Genomic DNA, 23334 nt, shown 5'->3' with positions numbered 1-23334 from the left:
TGATCCCCAATGCCCTGAATTGTTGTGCAACTCTCTGCCCACTCACAGTGGGTACAGGAAAGATGGGACCCAACTCAGGGGGTACTGAAAGCCCACTCAGTGAACAGTTCTCTCAACACTCTCCAACTGACCCTCCTTACCATGCCCCAAGGATTCTGATCAAGGTCCCTTCCAAACTCATTTCCAGGCCCTCCCTGGTGGCGCAAGGGGTTAAGCACAGCATTGTGAAGCTATCTGCAGCCTCTGCAGGCTGACCAAGGAGCTGCCCACATGGCGTACCAGATCTCCTGTCTCTCCCACTGCTCCTATCTGCAGTATATTTCAGTACATCTGCCTGTTCTGCTCCTCACTCTGTCTCTGGTGAATCCTTTCTCTCTCTCTCTCTCTCTCTCTCTCTGTCTCTGTCTCTCTGTCTCACACACACACACACACACAGACACACACACACACACACACACACACCCCTCTGGCCTGTACCCCAGTTCTTGTATGTGTAAATAAATCTTAAAAAAAAAAAAAGGCTCCTTTCCAACTCTCCAACTCCCTAACTCCCTCAACGCTTGTGACCAGAATGCTAGTGCATTCTGTTCCTTGAATGCACCAAGGTATTTTCAATACAGACCTTCACTGTTGCTTAGCCTGCTACCAGAATCTTCTAGCTTCATGGGAGGAGAGGGTACAAAAGAGGAAAGTAATGAAGGGGGTTTGGCCTTTTCTTTTTAGCAAAAGTGAAAAGACCTCATTGCCTAAAGGCAGCAGAGTGATAATTCTGATAAGACTCTGGAAATGGAGGCCAGCAACTTCTTTAAGGGAATGTGAGGACTTCTTGAGGGAGGGGAAATAGGAAAACGGAATCAGGACTCTAAGGTAGGATATCAGTGAATACAGTATTGGTATCCCATCATTTCATAATAGTTATTGCCACATTGAGATACCACCTTACACCAGTAAGAATGACACATATCAAAAAACCAAGCAACAACAAATGTTGGCAATGTTGGCGAGGATGTGAAAGGATGAAAAAGGGACACTCCTACATTGCTGGTGGGAGTGCAAACTGGTCCAACCACTGTTGAAAGCTATCTGGAGATTCCTCAGTCTACTAAAAATGGAGCTACCATATGACCCAGCAATTCCACTCCTAGGTATCTACACAAAGGACACAAAAACATTGATTCAAAAGACCACCTGTGGGCCTCCCTGGTGGCGCAGTGGTTGAGCACTGGGTTGCGAAGCTGCCCGCAGCCTCTGCAGCGCCGGTTCGATCCCCCGCTGCTCCCCGATCACTGGAGGAGGGTCCCGCATGGCACGCAGACCTCTCCTCCCGCCCGCTGCACCCCTCAGCATGTACTTCAGTCCTTCTCTGCTCCCTGCTCAGGCTCTGGTGAATTCTCTCACCCTCCCGCGCTTCTGACTGTACCCAGTGCTTGTATAAATCAATAAATAAATCTTAAAAAAAAAGACCACCTGTACCCCTGTGTTTATTGCAGCACTATTTACAATAGGTAAAACCTGGAAACAACTCAGATGCCCAAAAATAGATGACTGGATCAAGGAGATGTGGCATATATACACAAGGGATTATTATTCAGCAATCAAAAAAGATAAAATCATGCCATTCGCAGCAACATGGATAGAGCTAGAAGGAATTATGCTCAGTGAAATAAGCTAGAAGGAAAAAGAAAAATATCAGATGGTTTCACTTACAGCAGGAATATAGGGGAACCAAATAAGACATCAGTGTAAAAAAAAAATAACAGTACAAAACACAACAAAACAAAAACAGACAATTATAAATCAGAGACATCCTGCAGGGGAGGAGGCAGGAGAGGATGGGGGAGGGAGGAGCACAGGGACTGAGGTGATGGTGCATGGGAGCATTGGTGAAGGAAACTCTATGGGGACTACACCTGAGGGGGTGGGGGGAAGCAATCATTGTTTAAAAATGAACAATGATGTAAAAACGAAATTAATAAAAAAAAAAAAAAAAAAAAACAGAGCCTCCCTGGTGGCACAAGGGGTTAAGATGCAACCTATGAAGCTACCCGCAGCCACTGCAGCACGAGTTCGATCCCCAGCCAGGAGGATACCCACATGGTGAGGGAGACACCTCCTGCCTCGCCTGCTGCTCCCCTCAGCAGTGTTTTCAGTCAATCTGCCTGTTCTGCTCCTCACTATGTCTCTGGTGAATTCTCTCACCCTCCACACCTCTGGCCTGGAGCCTAGTTCTTGTATGCATAAATATATAAAATTTAAAAAATAATATTTATTGCTGTCCCAAGTTCTTACTTAAAAGATAAAAATTATTTATGAGGCAACTTCAGGTTACTCAAAGAGGGCATACATGGTATAGTTTTTCTGTGGTAAATTACACTTTTAAGATGATTGATAATTAGTTACATTAAAAAGCAATCATGAGGGCCTCCCCAGTGACGCAGCAGGTTGAGCACAACTCTGCGAAGCTGTCCGCAGCCTCTGCAGTGCGGGTTCGATTCCTGGCTGGCCAGGGAGATTCCCACATGGCACGGCAGACCTCTCCTTTCTTGCTCGCTGCTCCCCTCAGCAGTGCTTTTGGTCCGTCTGCCTGTTCTGCTCCCTATTCTGTCTCTGGTGAATCCTCTCACCCTCCCACACCTCTGGCCTGTACCCCAGCTATTGTATAGATTAAAAAATAAATCTTTAAGGAAAAAAAAAGCAATTATGAGGGGGGTCTCCCTGGTGGCACAAGGGGTTAAGACACAGCACTATCAAGATATTGGCAGCCACTGCAGCACTATCAAGCTATTGGCAGCGAGTGCAATCACCCACCAGCCAGGGAGCCACCTACATAGTACAACAGACCTCTCTTGTCTCGCCTGCTGCTCCCCTCAGAGTGTATTTCAGTAAGTCTGCCTGTTCTGCTCCCCACTCTCTCTGGTGAATCCCCTCACCCTCCTGCGCCTCTGGCCTATAAAGATTTATTTATGCATACAAGAGCTGGCGTACAGGCCAGAGATGGAGGGGGTGAGAGGATTCACCAGAGAGAGTGGGGAACAGAACTGGCAGATCTACTGAAATACACTGCTGAGGGGAGCAGCAGATGAGACAGGAGAGCTGTGCTGTGCCATGTGGGTAGTCCCTGGCAGGTCAGCTCCCTGGCGGGCTGGGATTTCACTCCCTGACAATAGCTCAATAGCGCGGGTCTTTAACCCCTGCGCCACCAGGGAGGCCCCAATAAATAAATCTTAAAAAAAAAAAAAGCAATCATGAACTGGGTGTGAAGACACCTGGGTTCTAGTCCCTGTTCTACCTTAATTTGATGTGATCTTAGACATGTCATTTTCTCAGGCACTAGGTAAGTCAGGGAAAAGAGGGAAGTTAGACCAGCAGATAGTGCCAGAGGTTCTTCCACTTTTAACATTAACGGAAGCTGACTGTAGTTTCCACTTAATCATTTCTGTACATGCAGTCTACAGGAAGCCCTTTGGAACTGTTACTGCTCTAGGAAAGCTCTAAGCAAGGAAAGCTCTTTCCATAGATTCTGCATCAATCTAAGAAGGCTGCTTGGTCTTCACTATTTGAGCCAATGGAGGAGATTAGCAGGAAAGACACGGGAAATTTGAGAAATCCCAAGCAAGACAGTTTAGTATACCCTGAGGAATATGGGTTTAGCCATCCAAATCTTGGTTCAGCTACTTAAGACTAATCTTGAAAAGTTACTTCTTTCTGACAGCTATGGGTTGCAACAAGAATTACATCAGTACATGGAAATGCCTGACACCTGACCATGTAATAATAAATAAATACTGGATCCTGTTCCTGTCTTTACTCTCAGCCCATTCATGCTTTTGCAAGAATATTTTGAATTCTGGATCTACTCCCTCTCCCCCCAAATTTTCTCAACTATCCTTTACCTGAAGTACTGCTGGGGGAGGCAGGCAAACAAAACCAGTAAGTCTATCAACTGAGTTCTATTATTTTACTTGAAATGAATTCCAGAGCCATCAGTCACCAGACCAAAGCAAAAACTCCTGGGTTTTATTATCACTGCCTTCTAGTCAAGGATTTCTGTCTCCTCATAGGTTAAATTAGGATATTATTTGCCCTATCAACCTTAGAGCTGTTGTGGATTAAATGAGAAAACAGGGCCTCCCTGGTGGTCCGGGGGTTAAAATCTCAGCCCTATCAAGCTATCCCCAGTCACTGCATTATAAGTTAGATGCCAGGAAAAAAAAAAAATAAGTTAGATGCCAGGCCAGGGAGCTAACTCACAAGGCTCAGCACACCTCCCCTGTCTGCCTGCTTTGCTCCCCGCACTCTCTCTCTCTGGCGAATCCTCTCGCCACAGCCCCACACCCCTCCACCCCACACCTCTGGTCTGCACCCCAGATCTTCTATGTATAAATAAATAACATAAATCTTTTACATATATATGAGAAGTGTTTATGAAAACTCTTAACAAGCCAGACAAATAAAGGACACATAGGGGCCTCCCTGGTAGTGCAAGGGGTTAAGATGCAGCACTATGAAGCTGTTCCAGGCCACCGTAGCATGAGTTCTATCCCCTGCCAGGGAAGTGACCCACATGGCACAGCAGACCTCTCCTGTCTCGCCCCCTGCTCCCCTCAGCAGTGTATTTCAGTCCTGTTCTGCTCCCCACTCTGTCTCTGGTGAATCTGCTCACCACCACCACCAGCCCTCTCTTCCCCCACCCCCACTCCCACGCACCTCTGGCCTGTACCCCAGTTCTTGAATGCATAAATAAATAAATCTTAAACACACACAAACAAATAAAGGATACATACTGTTGTTGGTAATTATATGCAAACATGAGACCCAAAACAAACCATAATGATTTATCCTTTTGTAGATTCCCAGACCTTTGTACCTCATTCCACCGCGACAGAGTCCTGCATTGTGTGCGTATAACTGCTGTTATTTATCAGCAGCCTAAGACGGAATTTGTAACCTGCGATGACAGGACTTTCCGCTCACTGAGTCAAAACTCTTGTCACTGAGGTCAACAGTTATTTACTCCCTACCTAGTCAATAACCCGGGTTTAGGAGCCACGTGCAATCAAAAACAATCCAGACGGCCCCTACCTCCATTCTCAAAACTTTTCTCCAACCTCTCTACAATTTATTTTCTGGCTCTTGCCCTCCCTTTGATCCAGCGGAAACCAATCCCTGCCCGACCAATGAGTACTCCAGTCCCATTGGTCTAGCTCCCGTACGGACGACCTACTTTGGCCAGTTATAGAGAAGCCTGCCTCGAGCGCTTAACGCCATTGGGTGGGGGAGGGGATTTGCCGTAAATCTTGGGCAATCCTGTTGACTGAATTCCTTTGTTTTCAATTCTGCCCTGGTCCCTGTCTTGTAAGGCTCATGGCCGGCGCTCGAGTGTCTTGTGCTGCCGTCACAGCTATGTCTTTTCCTGAGGAGTTTACCAAACCTTCAGGAAGATTTACTGCTGTTAGAAGAAACTGAGGCAGAAAGGGCGAGGCTACCTATGTTTTCATTAAGTCCGCTTTGTGGACACAGCCCATGTGCCTCGTGCTCCCAGAGACAGCGTCCCCCGCGGGGAGGCCTCCCGCGGGGCGCAACTACTTTTCTTGCGTAAGACTGGGGGCGGGGCTTGGCTGGGCAGGTCCAGGATGCTAGATCCTGGAGGAAAAAAAAAGGTGCAGTGGGTCATAGGACCAGAGTGGCTTGGCAGGACTGGGCTTTTCGGAACAGGTACCCAAGGGGGTCCGTTTATCTGAACCAGAGGTAAGAACGGAGGCGAAATACCTGGCGACAGGTGAGGGGGCTGCATAGGTGAGGAGGGGGATAATGAAAGGGGGAGTAAGAGGAAACCAGAAGCTGTTTATGTGGAGGCAGGGGGGTGGGAAGGGATATCAGCAACTGCCCATCCCCTTCTCCCCACATTGCCCCCCCAGAAGAAGGATGGATTTTGGAGCCCCTGACCTGCTGGACGTGTGGCTGGAGCCCGCAGAAGAAGACTTCTCAACAGGGCCCTCCCTGGAACTCGGACTCCACTGTGCACCTCCAGAGGCCACAGGGTCTATACTACAAGAACAGGGGCTACAAGGCTGGGAATCCAATGGGGGCCATGTGAGTGTGATGAATGGAAGTGCGGGGTGGATTGAGACTCAGAACTCTTATGACAGGAAGCCCCAGAACGCTTCAGCCTCCACTTGGAGAAAGGTTCTAGAGACTGAGCCCCCCAAATAGACATAAGCTCAACTATCTCTACACCTAAGACAAAAGAGACCCAAACTGAAGCACAAATGATCTAGGTTTGAGGTTAGGTAGGACCTCCAAAATTCTCCCCGCACACACACACTTTTTTCTGTAGGGCCTTCAAGAGAGTGAGCCTGAAGATTTTCCGAAGATTTTCATTGATCCCAATGAAGTGTACTGCTTAGAAGCATCTCCTGACAGAGAAAGTGGAATCTCTGAGGAGCCTGGCCATCCAGATAGTCCTCTTCCCCCCAAGGCACCTAGTCCTCCTGCCCTCTATGAGGTTGTCTATGAGGCAGGTGCCCTGGAGAGGATACAGGGGGAAGCTGGACCAACTGTAGGGCTCATCTCCATCCAGCTAGGTCAGTGTTCTTTGTGGGAAGGGGACAATGGCTTTTCCATTCCAGTCCTTGTCCTGGGATATTGGGGTTTCCGCTTACATCAATACCCAGGACCTGCTGCCATCAGGGAGTACCCCCACCTTCTATCTCCCTCAGATCAGTGGCGTCCACCATTTATGGTCCCTGATGCCTGCATGATCAGCGAGCTGCCCCTTGATGCTCATGCCCATATCCTGCCCAGAGCAAGCACTGTAGCCCCAGTGCCTCCTGCAACCCTGGTGAGTTTTGGGGTCAGTCCATCCTGTATTTCCTAATACACACATGTATCTACAGAGATGGGGGAGAGGGGATGAGGGAAGGGGAATTTGATGCTAAACTTTCTTTGCCCCAATTTTGGTGGCATAAGGCCTGAAGACCAGGGAGACATGGGCAACTTTAAGACAGGAAAGGATAAGGGAGGCAGAAGTCCATGTGGGGTAAGGTGGTGATGACTCATTAAGGAGAAGGTGGGGTGAAGGATTCCAGAGATAAGGCTCTTGAGGAAGCCAGAAACTTGTGAGCCTTATTTGTTCAGCCAGTGCTATTCTCATCTCACATGGGGGTGAGATAGGCAACTGGGAGTCCACTGGTTACTGGGTACAGGGTGTAAGAGGACAAGCAACTGCAACTGTGTTTCCACTGATACAACTGTCCATCAGGCATCCACAACCCAAGGTTAGAGAGTGTAGGGGAGTACTGCATCAGAGCCATTCCCATGGCTAGGCTAGTTCCTGCAGGATGGCAAAAGGGGGGCGGGGGGGAAGGAGAGTGTGTCTGTGGGGTTGTTCAGGTTACCACCTTTATCCTGGAACTCCTGGGTATTAAAGGTAGGGAGCAGGTTCTAGCCTCCCTGCAAATCTGTCATCAAAGCTGAGACCAGAAGCCAAGCCAAACACCTGAGAATTTGGGCTGAGAGACCTTAAAGAGTCTGATGCTTTAAATTTGGTATGCATCCGAAGTTCTGGGGAGTGTGTGTGTGTGTGTGTGTGTGTTTAACATTTATTTATTTCTGCATAGAAGAACTGGGGTATAGGCCAGAGGTGCAGGGGGTAAGAGGATTCATCAGAGACAGAGTGGGGAGCAAAGCAGGCAGATTGACTGAAATACTCTGCTAAGGGGAGCAGTGGGTGAGACAGGAGAGGTCTGCTGCACCATGTGGGTTAGCTCCCTGGCCAGGGATCCAACTCAGGCCATCACAGTGGTAGCACTGAGACTTAACCCCTAGGCCCCAGGTAGGCCCAACTTAACCTTTCTTTTTTTTTTTTTTAATAGAGGCATGTTTTTCTTTATTTATTTGTTTGCTTGTTTGTTTGTTTTGTTTATACATGCACTGGGTACAGTCAGAAGCGCGGGAGGGTGAGAGAATTCACCAGAGCCAGAGCGGGGAGCAGAGCAGGCAGAAGGACCGAAGTACACTGCTGAGGGAAGCAGCGGGCGGCAGGAGAGGTCCGCGCGCCATGTGGGACCCTCCACTGGTGGCCGGGGAGCAGCCGGGGATTGAACCGGCGCTGCAGAGGCCGCGGGCAGCTTCGCAACCCAGCACTCTACCGCTGCGCCACCGGGGAGGCCCCCAACTTAACCTTTCTAACTAATCCTTTTTGAAAGATTTCTGCTTTACTCTGACCTAAGAGAAATTTGCTTTTGTCTCTTGGTGATCTGTGGCTTTTAGCTGAACCATTTCCACTTCCTCTATTTCTGAATTTTCCTGATGTTCCCTTATTGCTCCTGTAATTGATGGACTATTAGAGATATGTGCCACTAATCCACCGAATCAAACTCTTTGAGAATGAGGCCCACTGTTCCACTCAGCAGTGGATTTCAGTATATCCGTTTGTTCTGCTCCCCACTGTGTCTCTGGCGAATCCCCACACCCCCCTCTGCACCTCTGGTTTACACCTCAGTTCTTTCTTCTACGCAAAAATAAAATCCAAAAAAAAAAAAAGAAGAAAGGTTAAGTTACTCAGTTGATGGGTTCACGTTAACCAAAAGCCATCTACACTCTCCCTTCATGCTTTGTTATGAAAAGTGTTCAGTCTTGGGCCTCCCTGGTGGCGCAAGAGGTTAGGACGCAGCCTATGAGGCTATCTGCAGCCATTGCAGCACGAGTTCGATCCCTGGCCAGGGAGCTACCCACATGGCACAGCAGACTTCTCCTGGCTCGCCCACTGCTCCCCTCAGCAGTGTATTTCAGTCAGTCTGCCTATTCTGCTCCCCACTCTGTCTCTGGTGAATCCTCTCCCCCACCTCCCTATACCTCTGGCATGTGCCCCAGTTCTTGTATACATAAATAGATAAATCTTTTAAAAAAAAAAAAAGTGTTCAGTCTAGTTGTCCATGGGGAATTCTTTGTGAGAGGACAGAGCTAAGGTCTAAAAAATGGGGCTCCAGGGCCTCCCTGGTGGCGCAGGGGTTAAGATGCAACCTATGAAGCAATCCTCAGTCTCTGAAGCATGAGTTCGATTCCCAGCCAGCCAGGGAGAAACCCACATGGTGGGACAGACCTCTCCTGTCTCGCCTGCAGCTCCCCTCAGCAGTGTACCTGTCAGTCTGCCTGTTCTGTTCCCTGCTCTGTCTCTGGTGAATCCTCTCACCCCCTGCATCTCTGACCTGTACCCCAGTTCTTCTATAAAAATATTTTTTAAAAAATGGGGCTCCGACTCCAGGGAAGACTGGGTTGCTACATCAGAGCCCCCCCATGGTTGACAGGTGACGGAGTAACGCATTCTTACAATAGAGGTTAATGGCTAAAAGTGAGTCATTTGCTTGCTGTATGATTAAGCAAAGCCTGCTTTAGTTCCTCCATGTCCTTTTCAAATTCCCGTAAGTTTGGGGAGATGTGGACTAGATTCTGTCTTCCTACCTTGCTCAGAGTGCATAGGTCGAAAATCTGTGGGCAAAGCAAATGACAAAACTATCTACCCTCTCCCTTCTCAGCCCCTAGAGGTAATTTTAGCTTGATCCTGAGCCTGCCTGAATTAAGGTCCCTGTCCTCATCTCATCTCTTGGTTAGTTATTCAGTGCAGATGGGAAACATTCTCTAGAAGGCATGTAGGGGGAGTGGCCTGAGTGCTGGGAATGGGATGACTCCTCCCCACTTTCATCTCATCTCCTGCCCCTCACCAGCTGCCATATCAAACCTTGTTCCTGACAGAGGAGGAGAAGCGTCTGCTGGGGCAGGAAGGGGTTTCCCTGCCCTCTCACCTGCCCCTCACCAAGGTAACATGCTTCTCCAAAGGGTATCCCAACCCAGCAACCCCACCATGGCATCTGAGGAGCCAGGATGGGGCAGGGGGCAGTGGTGTTGGGGAAGGTTAAGCCCAAGACTGACAAATGCTGGGCTTCCAGGCAGAGGAGAAGGTGCTCAAGAAGGTCAGGAGGAAAATCCGCAACAAACAATCTGCTCAGGACAGTCGGCGGCGGAAGAAAGAGTACATTGATGGACTGGAGAGCAGGTCTGTTGGAATCATATTTCTGCCTTCCCATGGTCCAAGTCTCGCTCCCTACTTTACCCAGGCAGGTCAGCTCAGGGACTCACAAGAATGGACTTTTCCACACTTACTAGGGTGGCTGCCTGTTCTGCACAGAACCAGGAACTACAGAAAAAAGTCCAGGAGCTGGAGAGGCACAACATGTGAGTGAAAGTACGGTGTGTACAGTGGAAGAAGGGTGCAGCGCAAGTGGGCACCTTTCTTGGGTCCTGATTCCCAGGAGATGTCACTTTTCATTCCCAGCTCCCTGGTGACTCAGCTCCGACAGCTACAGATGCTTATTGCTCACACCTCCAACAAGGCTGCCCAGACCAGCACTTGTGTTCTGGTACATCAGTCTACTCCCTGTTTCCCCCACTTTGTGTCACACTTCTATCCTGTTATCCCCACTCCCATCATACCTATCTTTCCATCCCTGATGACCCCAGCTGCCCTCTAGTCATTGTACCCTTTGCTCCATGTCTTTACTGTCTCACAGCCCAAATGTCTTGTTTTGTCCTAGATCCTTCTTTTTTCCTTGGTTCTCATTGTCTTGCCCAGTTTTAGCCCTTTTCAAGGTCTACCAGATGTTGGGCCTGAGGATTACCAGCCTCATGGAGGTGAGAGGCAAGGGCAGAGGGGGTCTCCACCCGAACGAGCAAATTGGGGGGTGTATTCCCCAGGTAGCCAGGAGGTGGGTGGAAGGTCCTGTCCTAAGATCCCTGACCCAGGAAAGCACTTTACTACTACCCTTTTTTCTTTACCCCACAGTGATTTCCAGAAATATTCTGACTCACAAGGACATGACAGAAAATCTGGAAACTCCAATCATAGAGTCCAGATTAGGGGGGGGCTCTGGGGCTAGGGGTACAAATGGTTCAACAAGGACACTGCTTGAGAAGATGGATGGCAGCACAGCGCCTAATGGGTATGTCAGAACGGTGCTGCATGCAGATGAGATGTGAACTGGAATACTTCCTGGCCCACTTCCCACTAACAAAGAATCCAGGGCTCCCGCATGGTTCTGCTTCCCCCGGGACTCCTACTCAGGGTTCTTAGGCCTCCGGGGTCTGAAATCACTTTAGGATGCCCTAGATGTACCAAGAGGCAAGTCTGCTTATGTTAGGGGGCACCTCAGATATTTTTGTTATGTCTCTGTGATTTTATTTCTTCTTTAGTAATAGGGTTGAGGGGAAACAGAAGTTTGGGCCGAGAAATAAACTTCTTTACTGGCATTATTATATCTCAGAAGTTTTAAATAAGTAGATGAGGGAGAAGACACTTGGTAAACTGATATCCTGTAAATTACAGTAGGGAAGGCAGTTATTTTACTCCTTTTATTCTGCTCATCAATGATCTCAGTGAGGATGATGGGAGAGAGGGAGTGCCTCTACAAGGTCCCAAAGAACCAGAGGCATAAGTTAGTCCATTCTACTTTATCTGAGGTACAGTCTCTTAAGATCCATATAAAAAGGCAGAAGGCAGCTATATGGATTCGATTTGCTTCCGGACCTTTTCCAGAGCCTTTCTGTCCAGCTGTCGCTGACGAATGATGACAAGGCAAGCAAAAACCAAGGCCACACTCACGACAGCCCCTTCAAATTTCCAGAATAAATGTTGTTCCATCAGAGCTGAGCGGCAGCTGAAGACAGAAATAAACAGTTATTTTCCAGGGAAGCCAGACAGCTTCTCCCTCTGTTTCAGCCTAACCAAGATATATTGAAGGGAAAAGAGGAAACATGTCAACCCTCATTATACAGCCCATTATGCAGTATAGTATGCTTATACTACATAAATCCCACTCACATACATCACTTATTTTCTGGTGAGATAAGCAGAGCTGGTATTGACCAGTTCTAATAAGAAAATATGATCAATAATACAGTACTAAAGGGTTCTACTAGGATTTGGTTATAAATCCTCTACTCTTTCCAAACTGCTATTTAACTCCAGACCAAGAAGATGTAGAACTATCTACCGAAAGTCCTAAGAGCAAAGGGGGCATCTAGGCTTCAAGAATAGAAATTGCACTTGCCTTTTGAACTCATTCCTCTTAGATGAACTGCATGTGATTTTCTCCACATACCCTGTAGGTCCACACTCAGGGGTAGTTTTCTGCCAGAAGAAAAGGACCAAAGCGCATGTTAGGGGTAGCAGGAGAAGCAGAAAGGCTGCCACTCAAAAGGGGCAGGTGTCCAAGAGCTTTGGATCAGAAGCTGGTAGTCAACAGAAAATTAATGAAGAGTTCTCTGATGCAGATGGTGGAGGTAGTGGTTGCATGATTAGGAATACAATAGAACTCTTAAGAGGCAGTAATTTCTGAAAGGCAGGGATAAATTCCGGAGCCTACTGGATTAAAAATGAAAAGAATATGGTTATTAGCTGATGCTGGAAAGGAAAGGGTACATTTTCAGCTGGAAGACAAGTTCACATTTGGACAAATACTGAGATTTCAAGGGAAAAGAGGAAAAGACTGCACGGGCACTTAATAAGACTTAAGGACTGATTAGATGGGAGAAAACAGATACTCACAGCCTGAAAACTAGAACACGGAGCACATTCTTCTGCTACCACAAACTCCTCTGCCAGCCAACATGGCAAATTTGAGGTGCTCACTAAAAGGAGAAAGAAACGTTAGTCCCAGATATCATTCAGAAAATATTTCTCCCAAAGGTTCTGCCATCCAACTTCCCAGCACAGCAGAATGCCCTCATTCCACAAGGTGCCGCCCTTTTTCACCTGTATTATTGGTATGTGGGAAGAAGTAAAAGCAAAAGAAAACTATGGGGGCATCGGGTTCCCAGATCATCACCCACCTGACAGCTTCTCCTCCCGCACGGGAGCCTCTGCCTGGCTGCAGCAGGTGAGGGGCGGAGGGGAGGGAAAGTGGCAAAAGTCAGAAGCCAGAAAATTGGAAGTAACTCACCCACCTCCGCGGTCCAGGGACTGGGTTTCCCTCAACCCGGGAGGGCGGGACCACCCGCTCCACCCTTCCCCTCTTTTCTCCTTCGCTTATCCCCTCCTTACCAGAGCTTTAAGGTGAAAGCGCAGAGCAACCAGCAGAGGTGGCGGCCCGGGGGGAGGCCACGCCTCCCCGCGCCCGCAGGCATGGAGTGTTCAGTGTCGCACCTGTCGGGACAGAGGGACCTGTTTGGCCTCGTGCCCCCGACGGAGCGCAGAGGCTGCGCTTACTCCGCAGCCCTCCAGGAAGTTCGAAGTCAGAGCTGCGAAATGCTGGGGCTGCCTGTCATGGAAGGGCTCTGCTGGGTCAGCCCATGGCCTCGGCGAGAAAAAGTCAAAACGCATTTGCTAGATAGGGCCGTGAGTTCCCTCTTTCGGCCCCGCAGGGTGCTTGGGAAAAGCCTAGGGGGCGTAGGGCCCAGCCCCTCACCTCGGCTTCCGCTCCCGGCGCGGCCATCTTGCCCCGCGGAGGATTCTGGGCGCGGGCCGGCCTTCCCAGTGCTGGCCGGTCGGCGCGGGGCTGGCGGCGAAAGGCCGCCTGCTGGGTCTTGTAGTCTTCCTGGGTTGCGCGCCTCGCCCAGCCCGCTGGGAGCTGCCCCTCAGCGCGCCTGTGCGGAGAGAGGCGGCCCATTGGCTCTGCGCAGCGTTGCGTCGTGGTCTTCGCAGTCTTCTGGTGGAGCGGAGGAAATGGCGCCAGCAAGGCGCTTTGACTTTCGCTTCGTTTCTCCCTGGGCTGCCGCCTTTGGCCCCTTGTGGGCCAGAAGACTTGCGAGACGTAGAAAGGAACAACACGTCACCCTCCCAGGACTTTGCTCCCTTCTTAAAACCCTGGGTTTTACCTTTAAGCTTCAGCCTTTCTGACACAATCCCCGTCCTTCCTGCTGGGATGGGCTGGGCGGGAGGCAGGGTTCGCTGTCCAGGAGCGATACCCGGGCCCGCTGTGAATGTGAAATCCTCACAGTTTCTGGCCTCCCGCTCTGCTCTACACAGATGAATGCCACCATTCGTGTTAATTACTGAAGTAATCCTCAGAACAGTTCTCAGCTCACGTATATTAGCACAATGAGAAGAGCATGAGGTTTGTTGTCCCAAGAAATTTTAGACTAGGTGCAGGTGTTTTATTAGCTACGTGACTTTAGGACAGTATTTGGCTCTTAGTGTTCTATGTAAAATGGAAATGCTGAGTTAAGTCCTCTCTGGTGACCTGGGGGTTAAGTCTCAGTGCTATCACCACTATGGTTTGGGTTCGATCCCGGATCCCCCCGCCAGGGAGGGAACCCATGTATAGAACAGCAGACCTCTCCTGTCTCATCCGCTGCTCCCCCCAGCAGTGTATTCCAGTACATCTGCCTGTTCTGCTCCCCGCTCTGTCTCTGGTGAATCCTCTCTCTCACTCTCAAACATGCACGCACCTCTGGCCTACACCCCAGTTCTTCTATGCAAAAATAAATAAATCTTTAAAAAGATAAATGCTAATGTGCGTCTTCTAGGTTCATTTGGTTTTTTTTTTTTTTGGTGATATGTAAATGTGTATGAAAATACTTTATTCTCTCCTAATATGACTTCATGTTTCTCTCTATCTGCTCATTTTGCTCTCCTCATTAACCCTGAGGAATCAGGATTGGTATTATAACCGTTTATGAGTAAGCTCAGTGTGTAAGTGACTTGTCCAAGATCACCCAGCTAGTGAGTGGGAGAACTGAGATTTTCAACTCTCAGGGCAAAGATTTATGCCTGCCTTCCCTCCCTGTGGAGTTAAACCTTGATCTATATCCAGAATTGCAGTGACGATCTCCTCTCTAGGTTCATCTTTTAGCTGTCTGGTAATGTGTTAGCCATTATCCTAATTCTGCTGGAATTTGCTTTCCTAACTCTGTGTATGTATGCAACCCAACTGACAACTGAACCATTTGAGCTAAGTTTCTCAAACATTCAGCAGATAGGTGGTCCTTAAAATAAACTACATGTAAATATAATGGGCCCCACATCTCAAAAAAAAAAGGCTTGTCTCTGTACTTTTTCCTTAACTCTGCTCCATATTTTCCTCACCCAACAAGTCTTTCTAGCCTAGAGACCACAATTTCTCCCCCAACTTCCCCATAGCCCCAAGGGTTAGAGCACTATTTTGTGACTAACAATCCATCTGATCCTATGTCACATAAATTCTGTCCCATCAGACTTAAAGCTGACTTCTCAAGAGTAGAAAGCATCAGCATTCAGAAAGATGAAGATCAAAATGGAAGATCTAAAAAAGAAAACCCAGTGAGGGCTGAACTTTAATTTTGTTTTTGACTTTTTATTCCTTTAAGTTATCATTTGTGTGTGTCAATAGTTTTATGTATGTGTCAATAGTTGTATGCTCCAATAGTTTATAACATTTGGCTGAAATCTGGTATTCAATAATTCTTTCCAAATCCTATCATGTGCCATGACAAGCTGTCAGATCTTGTAACATCTCACTTCCACTAGCCATACCAAGCAACTGAACCAGATCTCTATGCTGAAACTAGATTTTAATATACCTGGAATATGGGGCCTCTCAGTGGTGCAGCAGGTTGAGCACAGCGCTATAAAGCTGTCTGCAGCCTCTGCAGTGCAGATTTGAATCCCAGCTGGCCAGGGAGATAACCATATGGCACAGCAGACCTCTCCTGTCTCGCCCGCTGCTCCCCTCAGCAGTGTATTTCAGTCTGCCCGTTCCGTTCCCCACTCTGTCTCAGGTGAATCCTCTTAACCCCCAAACCTCTGGCCTGTACCCCAGTTCTTGTATGCATAAATAATATTAAAAATAAATAAATCTTTTTTAAAAATAAAATAAAATAGGGCCTCCCCTGGTGGCACAGTTGAGCACCACGCTGTGAAGCTGTCCACAGCCTCTGCAGTGCTGGTTCAATCCCGGCCATCCGGTGAGGGTCCCACATGGCGCAGCAGACCTCTCCTGTCATGCCCGCTGCTCCCCTCAGCAGTGTATTTCAGTCAGTCTGCCTGTTCTGTTCCCCACTCTGTCTCTGGTGAATCCTCTCCCCATCCCACGCATCAGGCCTGTATCCCGGTTCTTGTATAAATAAAGAAATAAATCTTTAAAAAATAATAATAAAAAAATAAAATAAAATAAAATATCTGGAATATGCTGCTGTCAGTCAGTCTTTTTTCCTGGGATTCACAAAACGCAAGTCATCCCTTGTCTCTTGAACAAATTAAACCAACTGGGCAGTTGACTATGAAGCTCAAATATAAGTCAGAGATAAGGATCATTGCCCTCTGGAAGCTTTCATACTTTATACATTTATCAAATTATTTTGCAAGTTCTCTCAGCACACAGACTTTTCCCCCGTGTTTATCTTTTTACCCAGAAGTAGCACGAAAAAGATTTTACTGCTGACTCCAAGAATGTGCCATCCACCTTCACACTGCAGACTTGAGGACTCCTTAAATGTCTTGGACTTGATGTCCATGAATACACTTTCTTTTTTTAAGGATTTATTTTTATTTATTTATGCATACAAGAACTGGGGCATAGGCCAGAGGTGCGGGAGAGTAAGAGGATTCACCAGAGAGAGTGGAGAAAAGAAAAGGTGGCCTACTGAAATACACCGCTGAGGGGAGCAGGCGAGACAGACGTCTGCTGCGCCATGTGGGTCAGCTCTCTAGCCCAGGATGGAACTCACTGCAGTGGCTGGCCACAGCTTGATAGTGCCAAGACTTTTACCCCTGCACCATCAGGGAAGCCCCCATGAATATAATTTCTTTTTTTTTTAAAAAAAGGCTTATTTATTTATGCATACAAGAACTGGGGTATAGGCCAGAGGTGCGGGTTGGGGTGAGAGAATTCACCAGAGACAGTAGGGAGCAGAACAGGCAGACTGAGCAGCGGGCAAGTCAGGAGAGGTCTGCTTTGCCATGTGGGTTGCTCTCTGGCTGGCCGGGGATCGAACTCGTGCTACAGAGGCTGCGGATTGCTTCATAGTGCAGTGCTTAACCCCTTGCGCAACCAGGGAAGCTCAGCTAGGAGCTGTTTTATAAAAAATTTGATGTCCTTCTTGTAAGTACTACTTGTACTACTTACAAGATTTGTTAACTTATCATTTTGCATGGCATATAGTAGGTGCTCAATATATATTTATGAATACATGAACCTCTTTTGTGTCCCATTTTCCTGATATATAAAAGCAGATAACAATGCCCACCTAAAGGAATTGCTGGCAGAATCAAAGAAGCTTGTAGAAATCACTAGATAAACAACACCTGCGCTTTATTTCCTTAAGGCTAGGTCAGTCAGTCCCCTGGGGAAGCCCAAGAATGAGTCCTCCTCCTCTCAGTCCTCCTCCTCTTGTGAGAAGGCTTTGCCTAGGAAGGTCTTTGAAGCCCCATAATGTCCAGACCCTCAGGTTGCCCCACCTCTGCTCCTTGCTGTTTTCCTCCTCAAACAGAGGGGAAGGGATACTTGCAGAACTAGTCTTGGTGTCAGAGGAATCCATTTCAATTCAGGCAGGCCAATTGCCTCAGGCAGGAGTTAGGTTTTTGAGTAGAGAGCAATTCTAACAATGATGAAAATTACCCAAACCAGGGACAGTTGTGCAAATGGTGGTCTTTAATACCAGGAAAGACCATGCAGAGTAACAGTACAGGACCACACATTCAGAGGGTGGTGCTGAGCCAGCCTCTCACAGGACCCTAAAACTTGATCCAGTAACAGAATAAGTCAATTATTTATTTACATTTTGCTTGTCCTGGAAACCCAGGGAAGGCCTGAGGTCCAGGGCCATCTCTTCCCCCTTTTCCTCCCTCTCTTCCTACCTCCCTCTCACCTTCTTTCACTTCCTCAGTTCTTGCCCTTCTTGCCTCTCCTTTCCTCTCTTATACCTCCTTTCCGTGCCTTCCCTTTTTCTTCTCTATTTTCTCCCCGTTCTTCCATCATGTGTCCATCTTTATCTCTCCAAGACTACCTGCCCAGGCCCTCAGCCCTGCCTCCCTCAGGTTTAACCTCCATGGATAGGGAGGCAGAAAGAAGTCCTCAGACCAGGGAGCACTTGCTGGTGTTCTTCTTGTCACAAGTTTTCAACTCAGTGCTGGGGAGCTTGTTGCTGTTTCCCTAGAGAGAGAAGGGCACAGAGGTCAGGATGGGAATGACTGGCTGGAGAATAAGCCTATGAACTGGTTGAAGGGGACTTACCCTCTGGGGAAGTCTCAGCACTGCTTCCCTCCTCAGTCCCAACACACACACTCTCTCTCTCTCTCTCTCTCTCTCTCTCTCTCTCTCTCTCCCCAACAGAACTGACTCACCGATCTCCGGCCTCCTGACTTGAGCAAGATGTCCCGGGCCAGGGAACTAAAGGCCTACCAGAGTAAGGGGAATGGTCAGGACAGATGCAGGGGAAGACGAGTCTATCTTTCACTACTTCACCTCTTTGGACAGTGGGGTGGGTGAGGTTTGTCTCACCTCATCCACATTCATACTGGATTTGGCACTTGTCTCAAAAAACCGGATTCCATGTTCCCGAGCCAACTGTAGGGGGTGATGTGGGAAGAGAGTTGCACAAAGGACAATAATAGCCATGTCCTTCCCAATATGACCCCATCTTGGCCCTCCCAGCCCAGTTCTAGAATATTGCCCAGCCTGGCCCTTACCTTATCAGCCTGCTCCTTCTGTACCTTCCTTTTGGCCTCCATGTCACACTTGTTCCCCAGCAAGAGGCGCTCCACCCCAGCCGAGGCATTCTGGGAGCAAAAGGGTAAGACAAGTAAAAGTTGGGTGCTGCTCATACTCACAACCCCCTTCAACTTCCAGGTTATGCCCAGTCCCCCATCTCTGTGTAGGAGCCCTCACCTCTTTGATGCTCTTCATCCAGTTCTGAATATTTTCGAAGGATTTCTCGTCTGTGATGTCATATACTAGGATAATGCCCTGGAAGGTGGCAGAGCTCACAATGAAGTCTTGGACCCCATTCCCTGTTTAGGCTTCCCACTGCTCTCTCAGCACTCCTGCAAGTTCTATCCCAGGTCTAATCAGTAGGCCACGTGAGGCCTCTGGAACCTACTCAGTGCACACCCCCAACCCTGCGCCTCTGTACTCATACATTCCATTACCTCATGCCCTCATCCCTTGCCCAGACCCACACCTCATACCATGGCTCCGCGGTAATAGGCGGTAGTTATCGTCTTGAATCGCTCTTGGCCAGCAGTGTCCCTGAAGATGTGGAATATTTCATGGGGTGGGATAGCGGGGAGGTTTCTCCAAAGAGAGAATCCCTTCCCCCACCCCCAAGAATTTAGCTTTTGCAACAGGGTGGGGCTCTAAGGAATAGAATCAGGGAACAGTAAAGGGGGGAAGGGGTGACAGATCCTGGGGCTGATATTGAAATAAGGTAGAAACCTCTCTTGTTTACTAATTTTCTTTTTTTAATAGAGGCATGTTTTATTTATTTATTTGTTTGTTTGTTTTTGTTTTTATACATGCACTGGGTACAGTCAGAAGCGCGGGAGGGTGAGAGAATTCACCAGAGCCAGAGCAGGGAGCAGAGCAGGCAGAGGGACCGAAGTACACTGCTGAGGGGGGCAGCGGGCGGCAGGAGAGGTCTGCGCGCCATATGGGACCCTCCTCCAGTGGCCGGGGAGCAGCCAGGGATCGAACCGCCGCCGCAGAGGCTGCGGGCAGCTTCGCAACCCAGTGTTCAACGGCTGCGCCACCGGGGAGGCCCTTGTTTACTAATTTAATGGTCCTTCATGCCAAGCACCATGTATCATTTTATATGTGTGTTATTTTATCTAATTTTCACTCTATTCTTGTGAGATATGTTTTGTTATCACTATTTTACCAATGAAGAAATAGATCTAATAACTAGTGAAATTCACGTGGCAGATAACAGAACCAGAATTTGAACCATGGTCTGCTCTTACTGATGGCATCATAATGCCTCTGCTGAGTCTTGGACCACTTAAATCAGTTTCCAGCTTCCTATTACAGGTCAAATCTTTCCACTTGGTTTTCTGGGCTCCCCATAATTTAGAGAGAACACTAATCTTAGAGTCAAGTGTGAATTCAGCTATTGCCATGTAAGTTCTCAGAGCCTGTTTTTACATTACACAATAGCTCAAAAGGCATTTTTAATCAAGTTCAAAGACTGCTTTGGAACTAGGAGAGGCAGTTACAAAAGAGCTAAAAATAGTTGAGAGAGCAGGAAGAGATGGAAGGACATCTGAGTGAAGTGAGAAATGAATTCAAGGCCTCCCTGGTGGTGCAAGGGGTTAAGATGTAGTACCATAAAGCTATCCACAGGCACGGCAGCATGAGTTCCATCTCCAGCCAGGGAGCTACCCACATGGCACAGCAGACCTCTCCTGTTTTGCCTGCTGCTCCCCTCAGCAGTGTACTCAGGTCAATCTGCCTGTTCTGTTCCCCACTATGTCTCTGGTGAATCCTCTCATGCCCCTCACCTCTGGCCAGTACCGCAGTTCTTGTATGCATAAATAAATCTTAAAAAAAAAATTAATTCAGTGCTGGAAGGAGCAATGGGGAAATGGAGAGAAATGAAGCAAAATAGAAGGAAGAGGGTTATGGAAAGTTAACGAGGAAGTCCTATTACGAGGCCTGAAGGATTCACTCACCAGACTTGCAGTTTGATCTTTTTCCCCTCTATATCCACAGTGCGGATCTTGAAATCAATTCCTAGGGGTGGAAAGGTACATATTGAGGTTGAAACCTGTGTGTGTGTGGGTGCGTGTGTGTATGTGTGTAAAAGTGTGTGGTAGAAAGGCACTGGGGAAGTAATCTTGTTGGAAGTATGAAACTAGGAGAAATTGGGGCCTCCCTGGTGGCGCCAAGGGTTAAGACACAGCACTATGAAGCTACCCGCAGTCACTGCAACATGAGTTTGATCCCGGGCCAGGGAGCTACCCACATGGTGCAGCAGACCTCTCCTGACTCACCCGCTGCTCCGCTCTGCAGTATATTTCAGTCTGCCTGTTCTGTTTCCCACTCTGTCTCCAGTGAATCCACTCACCCCTTCACCTCTGGCCTGTACCTCAGCTCTGGTATGCATAAATAAAGAAATCTTTGGGGAAAAAAACAACAAAAACCTAGGAGAAATTTCCCAAAGCCGTATTTGTATAGCCAGCACTTTGTTTTTACTTAGATTTTATAGATTTGGGGGAAGAGAAGGTGCTGAAAATTCTATAGGAAGGCTTAAGGCCTAAAAGGCAACTCTTGGGTTCACTCACCATGCCAGTTAACAGCTCAAGTTAGCTTGTCTCTCCCTAAATATTACCTTCAGGTTCCTTTTCCCTTCCGTTTCTTTAGCACCCTCTTTACTCAGTACCCCACCCACCCTCCTGACCCCATAGGGTAAAGAATGAAGAAAAACATAGCTGATGCCTATGTGAATTAGAGAGCCAGGCTTGGAACCAAGAAAATCTAAAGCTAAACAAGTGTCCTCCTGAGACTGCACTAGGAAAGAGGGTCATTTTTCCTTCCCCTTCCCTATCAGAATTGTCTTGAGGCTTTTCTTGTCTTATTCCCCAGGCCAGACAAGATTAGAAAGATGGGGGGGGAGGGGGGAAAGTTCTTAGAGGAAACTTGGGCACCTCCCCCAAGCCTCTTGAGAACCCCAGAGAGAAGGCTGAGTCACCAGGCTGACTCAGAGACCCCAAAAGTCCCCTCACTCCCATCTTCCGCACCAGGCTGACTGCATAATCATGATCACAGTCCTTGGGCTACATTCCAGCACATCCAGGCACTCTGTTCCACCCTCCCCAAATTCCTATTAAGTTGACTGAGCAGGGAGACTGGGAAGTAGATGCTAAGGAGAAGATGCAATGGGGGAGTCTGGAACTCACTTGGACAGAAAGAGGTTAGCAGAAGTGCAAGAGAGCTGTTTGGGATCAAGGAACACAGGAAATGTGGAGAGTGGATCTAAAGTTCTAGGTGATTGGGGGTGGGGGAACAGGAGCAGAGAGGGAACTAGAGAAGGGTTCATGTGCATTTGGAGAGGAGATGGTTGGTAACAAAAAAATGAGGGGCTGGCAAAACCAGTCACCTGGCGGCCTCCGAGAGGTTAGTTTGGGTACCATCCAGAGACATGGGTGGGGGATGGGTCTGAGACAGAGGTGGAGGCTGGAGTTTAGAAGTCTCACTCTAGGGGGACTGAAAAGTGGGGTCATTAGTAAACCATAAACCTGAGGTTGAGAGCATGGGGGAGTCGGGTCTGGGATATGGCCAGTGGGCTCACCGATGGTGGAGATGTAAGTGCTGTTGAAGTTGTCCTCTGCAAAGCGAATGATCAGACAAGTCTTGCCCACCCCCGAGTCCCCGATCAGCAGCAACTTGAAGAGGTGGTCGTAGGCTTTGGCCATGGCGGACACTGGGGGAGCCGGGGGAGGGGTGGGGAGGCGCCGGACACCGGCAGGCGGGATTGGAGGGTTGGCAGATGAGCGCGGCCCGGAGCCTAGGCCAGGAAGAACTTTTCCTCCCTCTCCGCCCAAGCTCCGGGAATGAGCGGAGGCGGCACTGCCCCGGGCCCCACCCCCCGCCCGCCCACCGCTGGGGCCCGGCGAGCAGCCAGCCCAGGCTTCGCTGCTCCGGGTTTTCCCTTCCCAGCCGAGGCTGGCCTGTCTCCCTCGCCAATTCCCACAACGTTTTGCTTACTCTCGTTCGCCTCTCTTGACCTCCCTCTTGCAGTCCGAGACCGGAGAGGCTGGAGCGAAAGAAACAGAGGTTTAACCAGCAGGACCGGGGGGAAGGAGTGGTAGGGAATTAGGGGAAGGGGAAGGTTCCAGGGAATACAGGTGACGGCGGGGATGGCACTAGGAGTTGACAAAAATTAACAGCTGATTTTTGGAGGGTTTATTCAAAGAAGACAGAGCCCTTTGGAGGCGGTCTTAGAATTCTGGTGTTAGTATTCCGAGTCCTTAGTTTTAGAATCTCAACTTTTGAAAAAAGCGGGATGCCCTGGAATAGGAAATTATTTTTTTGAGTCAGTCTGCCCTCTGGTGGACCCGAGGGGAAGTTAATTATACTAGCCAATTAGCCCCACCCTACCCAGTTCTCACTCTCACCCACTCCCTTTTTCTTTTTTTTAAGATTTTTTTTAATTTATTCATGCACACAAGAGCTGGGGTGTAGGCCAGAGGGTGGGGTGGGGGGTTGAGAAGACTCACCAGAGTGGGGAGCAGAACAGGAGGATCTACTGAAATATACTGCTGAGGGGAGAGGGGAGTAGCTGCCAGACAGGAGAGGTCTGCTGCGCCTTGTAGGTCAGCTCCCTGGCTGGGGATGGAACTCTTTCTACAGTGGCTGCCAATAGCTTCAT

General features: G+C 48.6%; 3 protein-coding genes across 6 annotated transcripts; 1 reads left to right on the top strand and 2 right to left on the bottom strand.

The window, feature by feature from the left end:
• The first annotated feature begins 5238 nt into the window (after positions 1 to 5238).
• On the top strand, positions 5239 to 11503 carry CREB3L4 (cAMP responsive element binding protein 3 like 4). 4 transcript variants are annotated; one of them, XM_037499045.1, is made up of 10 exons: positions 5240 to 5595; positions 5919 to 6093; positions 6338 to 6584; positions 6720 to 6841; positions 9726 to 9818; positions 9948 to 10054; positions 10165 to 10233; positions 10334 to 10418; positions 10593 to 10689; positions 10841 to 11503. In XM_037499045.1, the coding sequence occupies exons 1-10, from the start codon at positions 5489 to 5491 to the stop codon at positions 11032 to 11034; spliced, it is 1296 nt and encodes a 431-aa protein (XP_037354942.1). In that variant the 5' UTR covers positions 5240 to 5488; the 3' UTR covers positions 11035 to 11503. The 4 variants fall into 4 exon arrangements, with proteins under 4 accessions (XP_054546944.1, XP_037354942.1, XP_037354944.1 ...); XM_037499047.2 differs by lacking the exon at positions 5240 to 5595 and adding an exon at positions 5608 to 5748; XM_037499046.2 differs by lacking the exon at positions 5240 to 5595 and adding an exon at positions 5760 to 5779.
• Positions 11204 to 13515, bottom strand: JTB (jumping translocation breakpoint). The gene is made up of 6 exons (XM_037499052.2): positions 13461 to 13515; positions 13097 to 13198; positions 12886 to 12923; positions 12602 to 12684; positions 12105 to 12184; positions 11204 to 11711 (listed from the first exon to the last, which is right to left on the bottom strand). Exons 2-6 carry the CDS (start codon positions 13177 to 13179, stop codon positions 11555 to 11557), a joined length of 441 nt encoding a protein of 146 aa, XP_037354949.1. The 5' UTR covers positions 13180 to 13198; positions 13461 to 13515; the 3' UTR covers positions 11204 to 11554.
• A 2639-nt stretch (positions 13516 to 16154) lies between these two features.
• RAB13 (RAB13, member RAS oncogene family) lies at positions 16155 to 22493 on the bottom strand. Its single transcript, XM_037500287.2, has 8 exons — positions 22255 to 22493; positions 20636 to 20696; positions 19157 to 19217; positions 18858 to 18935; positions 18659 to 18748; positions 18471 to 18536; positions 18314 to 18367; positions 16155 to 18122 (listed from the first exon to the last, which is right to left on the bottom strand). The coding sequence occupies exons 1-8, from the start codon at positions 22376 to 22378 to the stop codon at positions 18045 to 18047; spliced, it is 612 nt and encodes a 203-aa protein (XP_037356184.1). The 5' UTR covers positions 22379 to 22493; the 3' UTR covers positions 16155 to 18044.
• Between the last annotated feature and the right edge of the window lie 841 nt (positions 22494 to 23334).

This window comes from Talpa occidentalis, unplaced genomic scaffold (genome assembly GCF_014898055.3).
Source record: "Talpa occidentalis isolate TD23 unplaced genomic scaffold, MPIMG_talOcc4v2.1 talOcc4.9, whole genome shotgun sequence".
In the NCBI taxonomy this organism is placed as follows: Eukaryota; Metazoa; Chordata; class Mammalia; order Eulipotyphla; family Talpidae; genus Talpa; species Talpa occidentalis.
This window is presented reverse-complemented; position numbering and strand designations above follow the sequence as displayed.